The sequence below is a fragment of the Ailuropoda melanoleuca genome, chromosome 14 (genome assembly GCF_002007445.2).
Source record: "Ailuropoda melanoleuca isolate Jingjing chromosome 14, ASM200744v2, whole genome shotgun sequence".
NCBI classification, from domain to species: Eukaryota; Metazoa; Chordata; class Mammalia; order Carnivora; family Ursidae; genus Ailuropoda; species Ailuropoda melanoleuca.
In genome coordinates, this window is record NC_048231.1 from 68306177 (window position 1) to 68325078 (window position 18902).

The following is an 18902-nucleotide window of genomic DNA, read 5'->3' on the forward strand; positions in this document are numbered from 1 at the left end:
ATATATATAATATATTTATATATATACATATGAAAAGAAAATATTTCACTGGTAAAAGCAAATATATAGTAAAGGTAGTAGATTAATCACTTACAAAGCTAGTATAAAGGTTAAAAGACAAAAGTAGTAAAATCAATTATATCTACAAAAATTAGTTAAGGGATACACAAAATAAAAATATGTAAAATATGACTATATATATATATATATATATATAGAATGTAGGAAGGGGAGAGAGTAAGAATGTAGTGTATTTAGAATGCATTTGAACTTAAATAACCATCAACATAATATAGACTGCTATATACATATATTGTTATATATGAACCTACTGCTAGCAACATATGTTATTATATATGAACCTAACGGTAACCACAAACCAAAACCTATAATAGATACACAAAAAAATAAAGATAAAGCAATTCAAGCATAAGACTAAGGAGAGTTATCACAAGAGAAGAAAGCAAGAGAAGATGAAAAGAACAGAGAAGAATTACAAAAACAACGAGAAGACAACTAAGAAAGGGATAATAAGTACATACCTATCAACAATTACTTTAAATGTAAGTGGACTAAATGTTTCGATCAACAACACAGGGTGACTGAATAGGACCCCCCCCCCAAAAAAAAGAGGTAGGGTAGCAATACTTATGTTAGACAAAATAGACTTTAAAACAAGATTGCCATAAGAGGAAAAGAAGGGTATTACATAATTACACAGGGATCAATCTAAAAGGAGAACATAACCTTTTAAGTATCTGTGCACCCATGTAGGAACACCAATTAGAGATATAAAGGGAGAAACTCACATAATACAATAGTGGTAGGGACTTTAACACCCCACTTACATCAATGGATAGATCATCCAGACAGAAAATCAGTAAGGCAACAGTTGTTTTGAATGACACATTAGACCAGATGGACTTAATAGATTACAGAACATTCTATCCAAAATGAACAGAACATACATTCTTCTCAACTACACATGAAACATTCTCTGGGACAGATCATGTTAGTCCACAAACCAGTTATTAATAACTTTTAAAAGACTGAAATCAAATCAAGCATCTTTTTTGCCCAAATGGCATTAAACTAGAAATCAATCACAAGAAAAAAAAAATGGAAAAAACAAAAATATATGGAGGCTAAACAACATGTTACTAAATAACCAATATGTCAATGGAGAAATCAAAGAATAAATATAAAAAAAAAATCTTGAGACAAAAACAAATGAAAACATAACACAAAAAAATCTTTGGGATGCAGCAAAAATAGTTCTAAGAAGTTTTGTTTCTTATGGCCCACCTCAAGAAACAAAAGAAATCTCTAACAATTTAACCTTACACCTAAAGGAAAAAGGAAAAAAACCCAAAGTTAGGAGAAGGAAAAAAAAAATAAGAGAATGAAGCAGAATTAAATGAAATAGAGACTAAAAGAATATAAATTACCAATGGTTCTTGGGAAAGATAAAATGCACAAACCTTTAACCACACTTTAAGAAAAGAGAAGACTCAAAATCACAACTGAAAGAGAAGTTACAACCAACACCACAGAAATACAAAGGATTACATAAACTACCTCAAAAAATTATATGTCAACAAATTATAAAATGTAGAAGAAATAGATAAATTCTTAAAAACAGTCAATCTTCTTAGACTGGACCAGAAGGAAATAGAAAGTCTAAACAGACTGATTACAGATTCACTTTTGTTACTAGTAATAGGAAACTCCTAACAAACAAGTCCAGGCCAAGAAGGCTTTACAGGTAAATTCTACCAAACATTTAAGGAAGAGTTAATAATGACCTTCCTCAGGTGGGAGGAGCTAAGATGGTGTAGTAGGAGGACCCTAGGTTTGCCTCATCCCTCAAACACAGCTAGATAAATATAAAATCATTCAGAATACCCAAGAAATTGATCTGAGGACTGACAGAACAAACTGGTCAACAAGAGGAGGGGAAGAGACCACATCATGGAAGGTGGGAGGTGCAGAGACATGGTTTGGGGGATAAATGGATCAATCACAGGTACTGTAGAGGAGAGAGAGCCCTGGTTGGGGGGGGGAGAGAGATAAGAGCGCACGTGGAACTACACAAGGAAAACACTGGAAAAATGAGAGGGGCTGACTTTCATGAGTTTTTGCAACCAGCGGGGCTCAAAGACTGTAGTTTTAGAGGTCCAGAGAAGGGCTGGTATAGAGCCCTGAGGGGACTACAGTGATCTGAGGATCACCTAAGACACACTGGGAGAGATGGTTCCGCCTTTGTGGAGAGCATCTGAAAGAGATGGCATTGTCTCTCCAGGGAAAAAGGACCTGGCAGGTGCCATTTCCCACCCCCACCTCTCAGCATAGGTGCAGAGACACCTGCTGAGGGTGGTTAACCTGGACACTGGCTCTTTACTGAGCTTTGCTGCAAAACCCATGATCATGCACTCTGGTATAAGTACACTTCTGGGTCAAACTTCCATCAGTCCTGATGTGGTAAGACTGTCCTCCAGAAGACCAGCATAGGTCTTACCACACCAGGTCCTTAAAGTTTGGAGTTTTAAAACTCAGCAGGCCTGGCTGCGATAGAGACCAAAGTGCACTGTGCTACTCCAGGCAGGCAAGTAACCTGGGCAGACAGTGCGAAGGCAGTAGGTAAAATATGACATCATACATATAGAATGTGGGAAGGGGAGAGAGTAAGAATGTATATGTGATATGTGATATGACTGATGTCTGGGACACCAGAGGGAAAATTGTTCACTCTTCTGGAAAGGCTTCCCTAATAGTGGCAAGTGTGAACTCCACTCTCCAGGAACGAAGGACCTGGCTGGTGCCATTTCTTTCCCTTGCCCTCTTCCTGAAGTGTCAGATCCTGGACAATATATGACTGCTTCTTCATACAACCATTACTTTTAGAAGCAGCAAACCTAACAGGCTTTTCTAACACAGAGAAGAAGACAGAGACCTAGACAAAATGCCGAGATGGAGGAATTCATCCCAAAAGAAAAAAAACATGAAAAGGTCACAGCCGGGGATCTAATCAAAACATATATAAGTAATATGCCTAATCCAGAATTTAAAGCAACAATCAAAAGGATACTAGCTGGGCTTAAGAAAAGCATAGAAAACACGAGGGAGTCCCTTACCACAGAGATAAAAGAGCTAAAAACTAAACAGGCTGAAATGAAAAATCCAATAACTGAGATTCAAAATTGACAAGGATGGAAGAAGAGGAATGAATAAGTGGTACAGAAGATAAAATTATGGGGAAAAAATGAGGGTGCACAAAAGAGAGAAAGAAAAATCTTGGAATATGAATGTGGTTTTAGGGAAATAAGTGGCTCCATAAAGCATAACATTCATATCATAGGAGTCCCAGGAGAAGAAGAGTGGGTAAAAGGGGTGAAAGGTTTATTTAAGGAAATTATAGCTGAAAACGTTCCTAATCTGGGGAAGGAAACAGACTTCCAAATCCAGGAGGTACAGAGAACTCCCACCAAAATCAACAAAGCAGGCCAACACAAAGACATAATATAGTTAAATTTGCAAGGCACAGAGATAAAGAAAAAGTCCTAAAAGCTGCAAGACAAAAAAGAAGTCCCTAACTTACAAGGGAAGACAAATGAGGTTAGCAGCAGATCTCTCCACAGAAATTTTGCAGGCCAGAAGAGAGTGGCATGATATACTGACAACATGCTGAATGGGGAAAATATGCAGCAAGTCTGCATATTCAGTAAGGCTATCATTCAAAATAGAAAGAGAGACAAAGATTAGTTTCCTAGACAAATACAAACTAAAGGATTCCATGACCACTAAACTAGCCCTGCAGGAAATATTAAAGGAGACACTTGGAGTGGGAAAGAAAGGCCAAAAGCAATAAAGATTAGAAAGGAACAGAGAAAATCTCCAAAAACAATTACAAAACAAGTAAAAAAAGGCACTAAATACATTATCTATCAATAATTACTCTGAATGTAAATGGACTAAATGATCCAATCAAAAGACATAGGGTATTAGAACGGATTTAAAAAAAACAAAAAAAGTGAAAAACAAGATCCATCTATATGCTGCCTCCAAGAGGCTCATTCTAGATCAAAAGACACCTGCAGCTTGAAAGTGAGGGGATGAAGAAACACATACCATCCAAATGGACATCAAAAGAAAGTTGGAGCAGCAATGCTTATATCAGGAGAACTAGATTTTTAAAACAAAAACTTTAACAAGAGATGAAAAAGGGCTCTATATCATAATAGAGGGTTCTATCCAACAAAATCTATCAATTATAAATATTTATGTCCCCAACTTGGGAGCACACAAATATATAAAACAATAACAAACATAAAGGAACTCACTGATAATAATACAATAATAGTAGGGGATTTTAATACCCCACTTATATCAATGGGCAATCATCTAAGCAGAGAATCAAACAGGAAACAGTGGCTTTGAATGACACACTGGACCAGATGAACTTAACAGATATATTCAGAATATTTCCTCCTAAAGCATAATACACATTTGCTTTTCAAGTGCACCTGGAACATTTTCCAGAACAGATCACATACAGGTCACAAATCAGGCCTCAACAAGTTCAGAAAGACTGAGATCATACCATACATATTTTCTGACCACAGTGCTATGAAACGAAGTCAATCACGAAAAAAATGTGGAAATACATGAAGAGTAAAGAACATCCTATTAAATAATGAAAGGTCAACCAAGAAACTAAAGAAAAATTAAATTAAAAAAATACATGAAAACAAATGAAAATGGAAACGCAATGGTCCCAAACATTTGGGGTACAGCAAAAGCAGTCAGAAGACAGAAGCATATAGCAATACAGGTCTACCTCAAGAAGCAAGAAAAATCTCAAATACACAACCTAACCTTATAGCTAAAAGAGCTAGAAAAAGAACAACAAATGAAGCTGAAAGCCAGCATAAGAAGGGAAATAATAAAGATTAGAGCAGAAATAAATTATATAGAAACAAGAAAAACCCAGTAGAACAGATCAACGAAACCAGGAGCTGGTTCTTTGAAAAAATAAAATCGGTAAATTAGTACACAGACTTATCAACCAGATAAGAGAAAGGATGCAAATACATAAAATCACAGATGGAAGAGGAGAAATCACAACCAACACCACAGAAATAAAATCATAAGAGAATATTATGAAAAATTATATGCCAACACATTGGGCAATCTGGAAGAAATGGATAAATTGCTAGAAACATATAAAACACCAAAACCAAAACAGGAAGAAATAAAAAACTTGAACAGACTCATAGCCAGAAAAGAAATTGAAGGTTTAACAAAAAATCTTCCAACAGCCTCATGGCTCCTGCAGCCCAGCTCCCCCACTCTAGAGCCCAGTGCCACTGGTGCCATGTCTTCCAGGGCCAGGATGAATGCCATGCAGCACCTGGTGGAGCAGCTCAAGCTGGAGGCCAACATGGAGAAGATCAAGGTCTTCCAGGCAGCTGCAGAGCTTCAAGAGTATTGCATGCAGAATGTCTGCAGGGATGCCCTGCTGGTAGGTATTCCAGCTAGAAGCAACCGCTTCCAGAAGCCCAGATTCTGTGCTTTACCCTAAAGGCTGTAGGAAGTTGACTAAGGAATGTTTTAAGCACAAAGTGATGAAGAACTGCCTCCAAGTTTCAAGAAAACACTCTTCTCCAACCAAATGACTTTTAGCTATTTTAGACCTCTCCTGTGGCCTGCTCCTATAGCCAAAATTCTATAGAGATTGATGAGTTTCTACTTAGATAAGGCAACTGGGTGAAGGAGTAGACTTTAAATAATAATGGCCAACTCTTGGTAAAGTACTTTTACATTTAAGACAAACAAAAATCTTACCCCCAAATAAACCTGTTTCATAAGCAAATTACTTGTGTTTCTATATCTGGAGTATTTGTTTTATTTACTTGATGTTTACATTTTGGGAAGGAAACATTTTTGCTTGTTAAAAAATTGAATATGTGTAATTTGTTATTCCAAAGGTTTTTATAGCATAACAAAACTTGTTCTTTTCTCATGAATTTAGTTTCTAAATGAAGATAAGCAAATATAAAACTGGGGCTTTATTAATCATTAATAGGTTTTAATAATCAAAGGATGTCTACATTTTTCTAAATGAGAAGATTGTTTTATTTGTAACTATAAACATGGAAGCTATTTCTTAGCAAACTTGTTTGGAAAGATTCATGTTGTGTTGTGTATTAGATTGCCCCTTCATGTGTATGAAGCAGATTTGGTCTGTCTTAAGTTCCTCTACTTTATAGTTGTCGTTGTACTTAAAAAAAAAAAAAAACCATTACATCATATCTTTGAAAATTAAAAGATTTACTTATTTATTTTAGTGAGAGAGTGTGAGTGCAAGAAGGGGCAGGCAAAGAGGGAGAGAGAAAGAATCTTAAGCGGATTCTGAGAGGAGCATGGATCCTGATGCAGGGCTCACTCTCACAGCCCTGAGATCATGACCTGAGCTGAAGTCAAGAGTCTGACACCTGACTGAGCCACCCAGGCACCCCTATTTCATGTCTTTAAAAAAATGTTTCAATGAGATCTTCAGAACATGGCAAATGATTAAAAATGAAATAGGCTGAAATACTACAACTAAATGAATTCTTAATGTTGCAAGTGTGTTTTACTTTGATGATGTCCCTTTGATTCAATTTTGGACACTTAATTTTTTTTTTTTTTACATGGGTGAGTGAGAGCTTGTGAGAGTGGGGTGGGGAAGAGCAGAGGGAGAGGGAGAAAGAGAATCTTAAGCAGGCTCCATGCTCAGCATGGAGTCAACTTGGGCTCAATCTCATGACACTGAGATCATGACCTGGCCAAACTCAAGAGTCAGATGCTTAACTGACTGAGCCACCCAGGCACCTCTAATTTGGGACACTTTTAAAAGAATTCTTTATTCGTGTTTGTAATAATCTTTGATGAGCTTGGAAATAAAATTTCTGTTTAGTTAAAAACAAAATAAAAACATCAAACAAAAAGAGTCCCAATAAACAGAAGTCCAGGGCCAGCCAGATGGTTTCACAGGGGAATTATACCAAACATTTAAAGAAGAGTTACTACCTATTCTTCTCAAACTATTCCAAAAAATAGAAATGGAAGGAAAACTTCCAAACTCATTCTACGAGGCCAGAATTACCCTAATTCCAAAACCAGACAAAGACAGTACTAAAAAAGAGAACTATGGGCCAATATCCATATAAACATGGATGTGAAAATTCCCAACAAAACACTAAGAAACCAAATCCAACAGCACATTAAGAGAATCATTCACCATGATCAAGTGGGATTTATTCCTGGGTTGCAAGGTGATTCAATATTCACAAATCAGTAATGTAGTATACCACATTAATAAAAGAAAAGAATCATATGATCCTCTCAACAGATGCAGAAAAAGCATTTGATAAAATACAGCACCCATTCTTGATAAAAACCCTTAACAAAGTAGAAATAAATAAGGAGAACATACCACCTCAACAACATGAAAGCCATTTACAAAAAAACTCATAGCTAATATAATCCTCAATGGGGAAAAACAGAGCTTCTCCTCTATGGTCAGGAACAAGAAAGGCATGCCCACTCTCACGACTGTTATTTAACACAGTATTGGAAGTCCTAGCCTCACCAATCAGAAAACAAAAATAAATAAAAGGCATCCAAGTCAGCAAGGAGGAAGTCAAACATTCACTATTTGCAGATGACATGACACTCTATGTAGAACACCTGAAAGATTCTACCAAAAAATTGCTAGAATTGATACACAAATTCAGTAAAGTTGCAGGAAACAAAAATCAATATACAGAATCTGTTGTGTTTCTGTACATCAAAATGAAGCAGAAAGAGAAATCAAGGAATCGATCCTATTTACTATTGCACAAAAATCCATAAGATACCTAGGAATAAACCTAACCAAAGAGGTAAAAGTATTCTGAAAACTACAGAACGCTTATGAAATAAATTGAAGATGACACAAAGAAATGAAAAAAACATTTCAGGCTCATGGACTGGAAAAACACATATTGTTAAAACGTCTGTACTACCAAAAGCATTCTACACATTTAATGCAATCCCTATCAAAATTCCACCAGCATTTTTCACAGAGCTACAACAAACAATCCAACAAACAAAAGACCCTGAATAGCCAAAGCAATCTTGAAAAAGAAAAGCAAAGCTGGAAGCATCACAATTCTGGACTTCAAGTTATATTACAAAGCTGTACTAATCAGGATATTATGGTAGTGGCAAAAAATAAACACACAGATCAATAAAACAGAATAGAAAACCCAGAAATGGGGGCGCCTGGGTGGCACAGCGGTTAAGCGTCTGCCTTCGGCTCAGGGCGTGATTCCGGTGTAATGGGATTGAGCCCCACATCAGGCTCTTCCGCTATGAGCCTGCTTCTTCCTCTCTCACTCCCCCTGCTTGTGTTCCCTCTCTCGCTGGCTGTCTCTATCTCTGTCAAATAAATAAATAAAATCTTAAAAAAAAAAAGAAAGAAAACCCAGAAATGGACCCACTAATCTTCAACAATGCAGGAAAGAATATCCCATGGAAAAAAAGAAAGTCCCCTCAACAAATGGTGCTGGGAAAACTGGGCAGGAACAGGCAAAAGAATGAAATGGGACCACTATCTTACACCATACACAAAAATAAATTCAAAATGGATGAAAGACCTAAATGTGAGATGGAAACCATCAAAATTCTAGAGATCACAGGCCATAACCTCTTTAACATCAGCCATAGCAACTTCTTACTAGATACATCTCCTGATGCAAGGGAAACAAAAGTAAAAATAAACTATTGGGATTTCATCAAGATAAGAGATTCTGCACAGCAAATGAAACAACACAACTAAAATTCAAACTTCAGAATGGGAGAAGTTATTTGCAAATTATGTATCTGCTAAAGGGTTAGCATCTGAAATACATAAATAACTCATCAAACTCAACACTCAAAATCCAGTTAAAAAATAGGCAGAAGACATGAATAGACTTTTTTCCAAAGAAGACATCCAGATGGCTAACAGACTTATGACAAGATACACGACATCACTCATCATTAGGGAAATACAAATCAAACATACAATGAGCTACCACTTCACACCTGTTAGAATGGCTAAAATTAAATAACACAGGAAACAACAGATTTTGGTGAGGATGAAGAGAAAGGGAACCCTCTTACACTGTTGATGGGAATGCAAACTGGTGAAGCCGCTCTGGAAAACACTATGGAATTCCTCAACAGTTAAACATAGAACTACCCTATGACCCAAAAATTACCTTCGTAGGTATTTACCCAAAGGACACAAAAATACTGATTTGAAGGGGTACATGCATCCTGATGTTTAAAGCAGCATTATCAACAATGGACAAATCATGGAAAGAGCCCAGACATCCATCAACTGATGAATGGATAGAGAATGTGTGTGTGTGTGTGTGTGTGTGTGTGTGTGTGTGTGTGTGTGGTGTGGAATATTACTTGGCCATCAAAAAGAATGGACTCTTGCCATTTGCAATGGCGTGGATAGAGCTAAAGCATATTGTACTAAGCGAAAGTCAGAGAAAGACAAATACCATATGATTTCACTCTATGTGGAATTTAAGAAACAAAACAGATGAATATAGGGGAAGAGAAAAAGAGAAAGGGAAGCAAGCCATAAAAGACTTCTTAAATATAGAGAACAAACTGAGGGTTGCTGGAGGGGAGGTAGGCAGGGGTATGGTTTAAATGGGTGGTGAGTATTAAGAAGGGCACTTGTGATAAGCACTGGGTGTCTTATGTAAGTGATAAATCACTAAATTCTACTCCCAAAACTAATATTACACTACATGTTAACTGAAATTTAAATAAAAACTTTAAACTACAACCCAAAAAAAAGCCTATGGAAAGAGAAAAAAGTAAATAATACTGACCTTTCTTAACTATTCCCAAGAAATACAAGAGAAAGTAATACTAATTCTTTCTAACCAGCACTACCCTGATACCAAAACCTGATAGACATTATAAAAAAATAATTACAGATCAATATCCCTGATGAACATAGATACAAAAATCCTCAAAAAATATTAGCAAATTGAATTCTACATTACATTAAAAGGATTGTTCACAATGATCAAGTGAGATTTATTCCAGGATTAAATAATGGTTCAATATCCACAAATCACTTAACATGATACACATTAAAAAAAATAAAGGATAAAAAACATGAGATCAGCTGAATAGATGCAGAAAAAGCATGTGACAAAATTCAACATCCATTCATGCTAAAAATCTCAGCAAAGTACATTTGGAGGAAGCATTTATCAACATAATAAAGGCCATATATGAAAAACTCTCAGCTAATATTCTACTCATTGGTGAAAAGCTGAAAGCTTTTCCTCTAAGATCAGAAACAAGGCACAGATGTCCACTCTCAACTCTTTTATTCAACATAGTAGTGGAAGTCCTAGCTATAGTACTAAAGCTACATCTATTAGAATAATTGAATTTAGTAAATTTGCAGTATACAAAATTAATATACATCAATCTGTTGCATTTCCATACGTTAATAATGAAGTATCAGAAAGAGAAATTATCAAAACAATCCCATTTATAATTATATCAAAAAATGAAATACTTTGGAATAAATTTAACCAAGGATATAAAAAATCTGATGTAAGAAAATGGTTGTTTCATTTTTTTGAATGTAGCGGTGCAGTTTTCCCAGCACCAAATATTGAAGAAACTGTCTTATCCCATCATCTACTTTTTATTCCTTTGTCATAGATTAATTTACCACAAAAGAATGTATTTATTTCTGGACTCTCTAGTCAGTTTAGATTAACTTTGTGTCTATTTTTGTGCCTGTACTGTTTTGTTTACTATAGCTTCATAGTATGGTTTTAAATCTGGGATTGTGTTACTTCCAGCTTTGTTCTTCTTCCTCAAGATTTCTTTGGCTATTTCATGGTCTTTAGTGGATCCATACAATTTTGGGGTTATTTGTTCTAGTTCTGTGAAAAATGTCATCGGTATCTTATAGGGATTGCATTGAACCTTTAGATCACTTTGGGTAATATGGGCATCTTAACAATATTCTTCCAATCCATGAACATGGTATACCTTTCCATCTATTTATGTCAGCTTGAAATTCTTTCATCACTGTCTCAATTTTCTTCATATAGGTCTTTCATGTAATACCTAAAACCTTAAAACTCCTAAAAGAAAACATAGGCAGTAAACTCTTAGACATTGGTCTTAATATTTTTCTTCATGTCTCCTCAGGCAAGGGAAACAAAAGCAAAAATAAACAATTCAGACTATATGAAACTAAAAGGCTTTTTCACTGTGAAAGAAACCATCAACAAAACAAAAAGGCAACCTACTGAAAGGAAGAACATATTTGTAAATGATATTTTCAATAAGGAGTTAATATCCAAAGTATATAAAGAACTCATACAACTCAACACCAAACAATTCTACTAAAAATGGGTGGAAGATCTGAATAGACGTTTTTTTCAAAGAAGACACACAGATGGCCAAGAGGTACATAAAACGATGCTCAACATCACTAATCATCAGGAAAATGTAAATTAAAACTACAATGAGATAGCATCTCACACCTATTAGAATGGCTAGTATCAAAAAGACAGGAAATAAAGTTTGGTAAAAAGGGAACCCTCATGTACTGTTGGTGGGAAGGTAAACTGGTGCAACCACTATGGAAAACTGTATAGAGGTTCCTCAAAAAATTAAAAGTAGAAATACCATATGATTCAGTAATTTCACTTCTGGGTATTTATCTGAAAAAAAATTAAAACACTAATTCAAAAAGATACATGCACCCCTATGTTTATTGCCACATTATTTATAATAGCCAAGATATGGAAGCAATCTGAGTATCCACTAACAGATGAAAGGACAAAGAGGATATAGTGTGTCTATATATGTACAATGGAAGATTACTCCTCCATAATAAAAAATAAAATCTTGCCGTTTGTTATCGCACAGATGCATCTAAAAGGTATTATGCTAAGTGAAATAAGACTGAGAAGGACAAATACAATTTCACTTATATATGTAATCTAAAAAGAACAAATGAACAAACAAAAACCAAGCGACCCAAATTCAAAGAACTTGTGGTTGTCAGAAGGTGATGGGTAGAGGGATGGGCAAAATAGGTAAAAGGGATAAGAGGTACAAACTTTCAGTTATAAAATAAATAAGTCAGGGGGATACAAAGTACAGCATAAGGAGTATAATCAATAATATTGTTATAATGTAAGATAATATGATAACTATACATATTGTGGTGAGAATTTCATAATGTATACAATTTTCAAATGACTGTGTTGTACTCCTGAAACTAGTATTTTATATTATGCTTCAAGTTGAAAAAAAAAAAAGTTGTACCTCATATAGTAGGTCTGGAGTGAGGCCCATAAATTAGAATTTCTACTACATACCCAAGTAATGCAGATGTAGCTAGTCTTAGTCTGTTTGGGCTGCGACATCAAAAATACTACTGACGAATGACTTAACAATAAACATATATTTTTCACAGTGCCGGACATTGGGAAGTCCAAGATCAAGGCGCCGGCAGATTTGATGTCTGATGAGGCCTACTTGCTGGTTCATAGACAGTAATCTTTTCCCTAGGTCCTCACATAGCAGAAGGGGCAAAAGCACTCTCAGGTTCATGAGAGTTCCACACTCAAGACTTAATCACCTCTCCAAAGCCCCACCTCTTAGTATCACACTGAAGGTTGGGATTTCAACACAGGAATTTCAGAAGGACACAAACACTCACTGCAAGTCTGGGGAACACACTTTGAGACGCTAGTGCATTTTTATTTTCTTCACGTGTAATCCAAATAACCATTACCATCATGAGCTCCATAAAATCTTCATAAAATTTAAGATTTTTAAATATTTTTTCTTAAGATTTTTATCCATTTTATAAACCCCAGTACATAATGTCTATCCTATTCAAAATAGTTCACAAGCAAAATAGTATATATGACCTTTGGTTATCAAATAAACTGGGCAGTATCTCATCACTTTAACACTTTTATTTTTTTCCATAAAATGTTTGTAAAGAATTTATTTTTGTCAATATACTGTTGAATCTCTTTAAATAATATTTGATCAAGATTTAAGAGAGAAAAAAGCCCTTTTTACAACTATACTGAATAGAATCAATTCATCCTAAAATACCATAATGAAATATCACAGTGTTTATCAAAGTCAAAATGAAACTGCTGACATTTATGTGTTACCCTAACAAATTGTGTTTTTATTATTTTAATCTTTCCTTTATGTTGTTTCCTGTTTGAAAGGGTCTTGAATCTCACTATCTTTCTCTCTTCTGTTATTTTCATCATTATTTTTTGTCACTCTTTCTTATTTTTATAATTTTGACCATCAGACTTGTTTTTAACAACAGTTTTTGACACGCTGACATTTTGGAGCTCCTACCAATAGTTCTCTTTTGGATTTTTAATAGAAGACTTCCTTTCCTTTATATAAGAATTGTGGAATGATCAAGAATTCTGAATATATAAAATTAATCTATAATTACAACATATACATTTTTAAGTCACTTCCATGTTATTTTGAACCACATAACTATATTATCACATTGTCCTTTTATCATATACATTGAAGTTCTTGATGAATTTATATAGAGTTTTGTTGCTGGAAAACTTACTTCTTCAAGCTATTTCAGCTTGTCAATCAATGACAACTTTGCTTGCCATTTCTTCTGAAACTTCCAGGTCTCATCTGGACAGATTGTATGCTTGATGTAGTATGCTAAGGTCCAATTTGATAAGTGAGATGAATACAAGTACCTTCGCCTGTAGATACATTAGCTATTCCTAGATCTGCTAGGTTTATGTCATACAAAAGAATTTGGGGGCGCCTGGGTAGCACAGTGGTTAAGCATCTGCCTTCAGCTCAGGGCGTGATCCAGGCATTCTGGGTTCGAGCCCCACATCAGGCTCCTCTGCTATGAGCCTGCTTCTTCCTCTCCCACTCCCCTGCTTGTGTTCCCTCTCTCGCTGGCTGTCTCTGTCAAATACATAAATAAAATCTTTAAAAAAAAAAAAGAATTCTGATGCGATTCCCAAGAAAAAGAAAAAAATAGGGGTGCCTGGGTGGCTCAGTCGTTAAGCGTCTGCCTTCAGCTCAGGACGTGATCCCAGGGTCCTGGGATAGAGCCCCACATCAGGCTCCCTGGTCCACTGGGAGCCTGCTTCTTCCTCTCCCACTCCCCCCGCTTGTGTTCCCTCTCTCGCTGGCTATGTCTCTCTGTCAAATAAATAAGATCTTTAAAATATAGGTGTATATATATACATATATCTATATATGTATATATATATTAGGCTTATTGAGTATGTTCTTCAAAGGACAGACCTTTAATTTTGGTTCATTATCATTAAGAAGCAAATCTTTTGTTTTACATATGTGATTATTAGAAGAATGCTCAACTATTTAAATTGTGGCTGCAAACAATTCAATCCTTCTTTCTCCCATCTCCATTTCCCATATATTTCTGGTACCAAGAACGGCAGTACGTGTCCAAATCAGGATATGTGACTATAAACACCTTGTGGATTAATGTCAGGACAGTTGGTGTTAGAATAATTCCTGGGAGTTCTCCCTACGCTGGTATAGCTACTGTAACTCAAGTGCACCCAGAAGTGATGACGGTGAATCCCTTCTTTTCCCCCATTGTTTTATAGAGAGTGTTTTAGGTCTGGTAACTTTATAACATTCAAATCAAAATTAAGTAAGAGAGCAGACCTGACAGTTCTGAGCAGACAAAACCAGGTCAGTCATACAAGCAAAGCTTAACTTCATTTTACAAATGGCTCATTTTTTACTTATGTCTCTAAAAATCATTGGTGAAACTTAACTGGCCCCCAAAATTGGTATGAGGTAATCACTAACCAATTTCCTCATTTAAGAAAATTCTAATAGTATAACCAATCACTGTGAATAAACAGTCACTACATGAGCAGTCCTCACTACATAAGCTGCTTTATAAAAATATACCCGAGCCTCATTCCAGGTTTTGAGTGCTCCCAGTTTACAAACTGTCTTTTTGGTGTGTACACAGTAAACTTTTAATAATTACTACTATAGCAATTCAAATTCATTTATGAACTTTTGGCAATAGTTTAAACTACCTGTTACAAGATGCGACCATGATGAAATGAAATGGAGAAAATCAATGAACATATCTTAGAGATCCTAGGTTTGAAACCAGTCATACGAACAATGAAACTTATTTTGGTAGTTTCAAGTTTTTATTTAAATTCTGGTTAGTTAGCATATACAGTGATGTTAGTTTCAGGAGAATTTAGTGATTCACCAGTTACATATAACACCCAGGGCTGATCACAAGTGCCATCCCCCACCCACCTCACCTTCAGCAACCCTCAGTTTGGTATCTAAATTTAAGAGTCTTTTAAGTCTTGCTTCACTTTCTCTTCTTCCCTTCCCTTATAATCATCTGTTCTGTTTCTTAAATTCCACATATAAGTGAAATCATATGGTATTTGTCTTTCTCGGACTTATTTCGCTTAGCATAATACACCCTAGCTCTGTCCATGCCATTGCAAATGGCAAGATTCCAATCTTTTTGATGGCCAAGTAATATACCATTGTGTATATACCACATCTTCTTTACCCATTCATCAGCTGTTGAATGTTTAGTCTCTTTCCATAATTTGGCCATTGTTAATGTTGCTGTAAATATTGGGGTGCATGTATCCCTTCAAATCAGTATTTTTGTATCCTTTGGGTAAATACCTAGTAGTGTAATTTCTGCGTTGTAGGGTAGTTCTATTTTTAACTTTTTGAGGAACCTCCATAGTGTTTTCCAGAGTGGCTTCACCAGTTTGCATTCCCATCACAGTGTAAGAGGGTTCCCCTTTAGTCATATCCTCACCAAAATCTGTTGTTTCCTGTGTTAATTTTAGACATTTTGATAGGTGTGAGGGGATATCTCATTGTAGTTTTGATTTGTATTTCCCTGATGATGAGTGGTGTTGAGCATCTTTTCATGGGTCTGTTAGCCATCTATAGGTCTTTGAAAAACACATCTATTCATGTCTTCTGCCCATTTCTTCACTGGACTGTTTTTTGGATGCTGAGTTTGATAAATTCTTTGGACACTAACCCTTTATCAGATACATAATTTGCAAATGTCTTCTCCCATTCTGAAGTTTCCATTTTAGTTATGTTGATGGTTTCCTTCACAACAACAATCAAATTTTCAGTGGGTTTTATTTTGTTGAAGAAGAGCGTGTTTTCCATTTACTAGTAACTGTTGCATTTTAGGATGTGGGAAAATGATTTTTTAGAAGTGCAAGTTTGTGATATTGGTTGAACAAAGTAAAATAAACAGTAGACATCTGACACTTTTTTCTATTTTTGAGGCACACCCCCCTATACAAACTGAGCCCAACTCCCAACACAGAGGCTTAAAAATGGGGGTACTCTCAATCCAGACTCCATCTATTTTTTTTTAAAGATTTTATGTATTTGACAGAGATAGAGACAGCCAGCGAGAGAGGGAACACAAGCAGGGGGAGTGGGAGAGGAAGAAGCAGGCTCCCAGTGGAGGAACCTGATGTGGGGCTCGATCCCATAACGCCGGGATCACACCCTGAGCCGAAGGCAGATGCCTAACCGCTGTGCCACCCAGGCGCCCCAATCCAGACTCCATCTATTAAACATACTCACCACAAACTTTAAATACAAGGTAGTATGTAGAGAAACTATTCTGACCAGGTGGTATCCAGAGGGCAACTGTATGTTCATTTCCAAGGGTAGCAGTATCCATGGTTCTAGGGGGCAACTGCCTATGCTCAGTCTTGAAGTATTTCCAATAGGTGACTTGTGCAATGCAAATTGCAAAATTGTTCCTGGCCATGGAGATTCCAAGCCTGACTGTTCCACCCCTCCCAGAGACTTCATTCTGCTGCAATTAATCACCTTCACTAAAATCCCTGAGTGCTACAAATGCCAAACTTTGATGAGAAAATGGATACTTGATTTGAAAAAGACTTTTTAGCCAAAATATTAAATCACTCATGATATACTGCAAGTTTTAAAAATACACTACGAATATATTAAGAACTCCTACAACTCAGGGGCATCTGGGTGGCTCAGTTGGTTAAGTGTCCAATTCTTGATTTTGGGTCAGGTCAAGATCTCAGGGTTGTGAAATTAAGCCCCACACTGGACTCTCTGCTGGGCATAGAGTCTGCTTAATATACGTTCTCTCCCCCTCCTCTGCCCTCACTCACGTGTTCTCTCTCCCTCTCAAAACAAAACACACACACACACAACCTCCTACAATTCAAAAAAAAAAAAATTAAACGAATTCAAAAATGGAATCGAATAGACATTTTTCCCAAACTGGTATACAAATGGCCAACAAGCATATGCAAAGATGCTCAACAGCACTAATCAGAGAAATGCACATCAAAACTATAATAAAATATCACCTCATACCCATTTAGGATGGCTGCTATCGAAAACCCAGAAAATAACAAGTGTTGGTGGTTATATGGAAAAGTATGAACCCTTGTACACTGATGGTGGGATTATAAAATATTGTGACAGCTACGAAAAATATGTTGGTTCCTTAAAAAATTAAAGATAGAACAACCATATAATCCTCAAATCCCACTTGTTGGTATATATCCAAAAGAACTGAAAGCAGGGTGTCAAAGAGATATTTGCACATCCATGTTCATTGCAGCACTATTCACAATAGCCAAGAGATGGAAGCAACCTAAATATCTATCCATGGATAAATGGATAAAGAAAGTGTGATACATGCATATAATGAAATATTACTCAGCCTAAAAAAGAAATACTGTCACATGTTACAACATGGATGAACTTGAAGACATTATGCTAAGTGAAACCGACCAGTCACAGAAGGACAAATACTGTATGATTCCACTTATAGGATGTACTTTGGACAGTCAAAATCATACAGACATAAATTAGAGCAGTGGTTGCCAGGAGCTGAAGAGAGAGGGGGATAGGAAGTTATTGTTTAATGGGGACAGAGTTTCAGTTTTACAAGACAAGAAAGAATTATCGACTTGGATATTAATGACATTTGCACATTACTTAATACCACTGAACTGTATACTTAAAAATGGTTAAGATGGTAATTTTTTGTTATGTGTATTTTGCAATTCTAAAAAAACACAAAAACACAAGATATTTTAATTAAAAAATCTCTACAATTGGGGCGCCTGGGTGGATCAGTCAGTGAAGCATCCAACTCTTGGTCTCGGTTCAGGTCATGATCTCATGGGTGGTGGACTGAGCCCTGAGTTGGCTCCACAAGTGGGGAGTCTGCTTGAAAGATTCTCCCCGCTGCCCCTCTCATTCTCATTCTTTCTCTCTCAAATAAATAAATCTTTAAAAACAAAAAAAGTCTAAAATTTGTATAGGAAAGAAAACCAAACATAAGTTAAAGAGTACCACTTGTTTTCCTTTGCTCTGATTAATTCTCATGTTTGAATTTTCACAACTCTCTCCTTCCTTACTAGCAATACCATGGGGTTATTAAAAGACATTCAGTAGTAGATATGGAAAAAGAAAAAAATCCTTTAAGTCAAGCATGTCTCATTTGTCTTTCAGTCAAAGTGGGCTTCCTCCAAAGTTTGTATGGTTTGGGTTCCACTTTTAGATGATGAGGTAGAGATGGAGAAGACAGCTATCGCTTCTGCTATCCTAAACACATGTGGGTTTTTTTTTTATATCAAATACAATTTGATCCATTGATGATAGGAAGCCATCTATGAGAAGCAGTTTTTTGAGGATGTAGGGCCTCAGAAACATGCAATGAGATCATAGAGAGATTCAACACTGAACAGTTA

General features: G+C 36.1%; 2 protein-coding genes across 13 annotated transcripts in view; one reads left to right on the top strand and one right to left on the bottom strand.

The window, feature by feature from the left end:
* The window catches only part of NOL4 (nucleolar protein 4), a 388522-nt gene that overhangs the window by 134081 nt on the left and 235539 nt on the right, over nt 1-18902 (bottom strand). The window lies entirely within an intron of this gene.
* Nucleotides 5375-5581, top strand: LOC105236905 (guanine nucleotide-binding protein G(I)/G(S)/G(O) subunit gamma-10-like). Its single transcript, XM_019797921.1, has one exon. It carries the CDS (start codon nt 5375-5377, stop codon nt 5579-5581), a length of 207 nt encoding a protein of 68 aa, XP_019653480.1.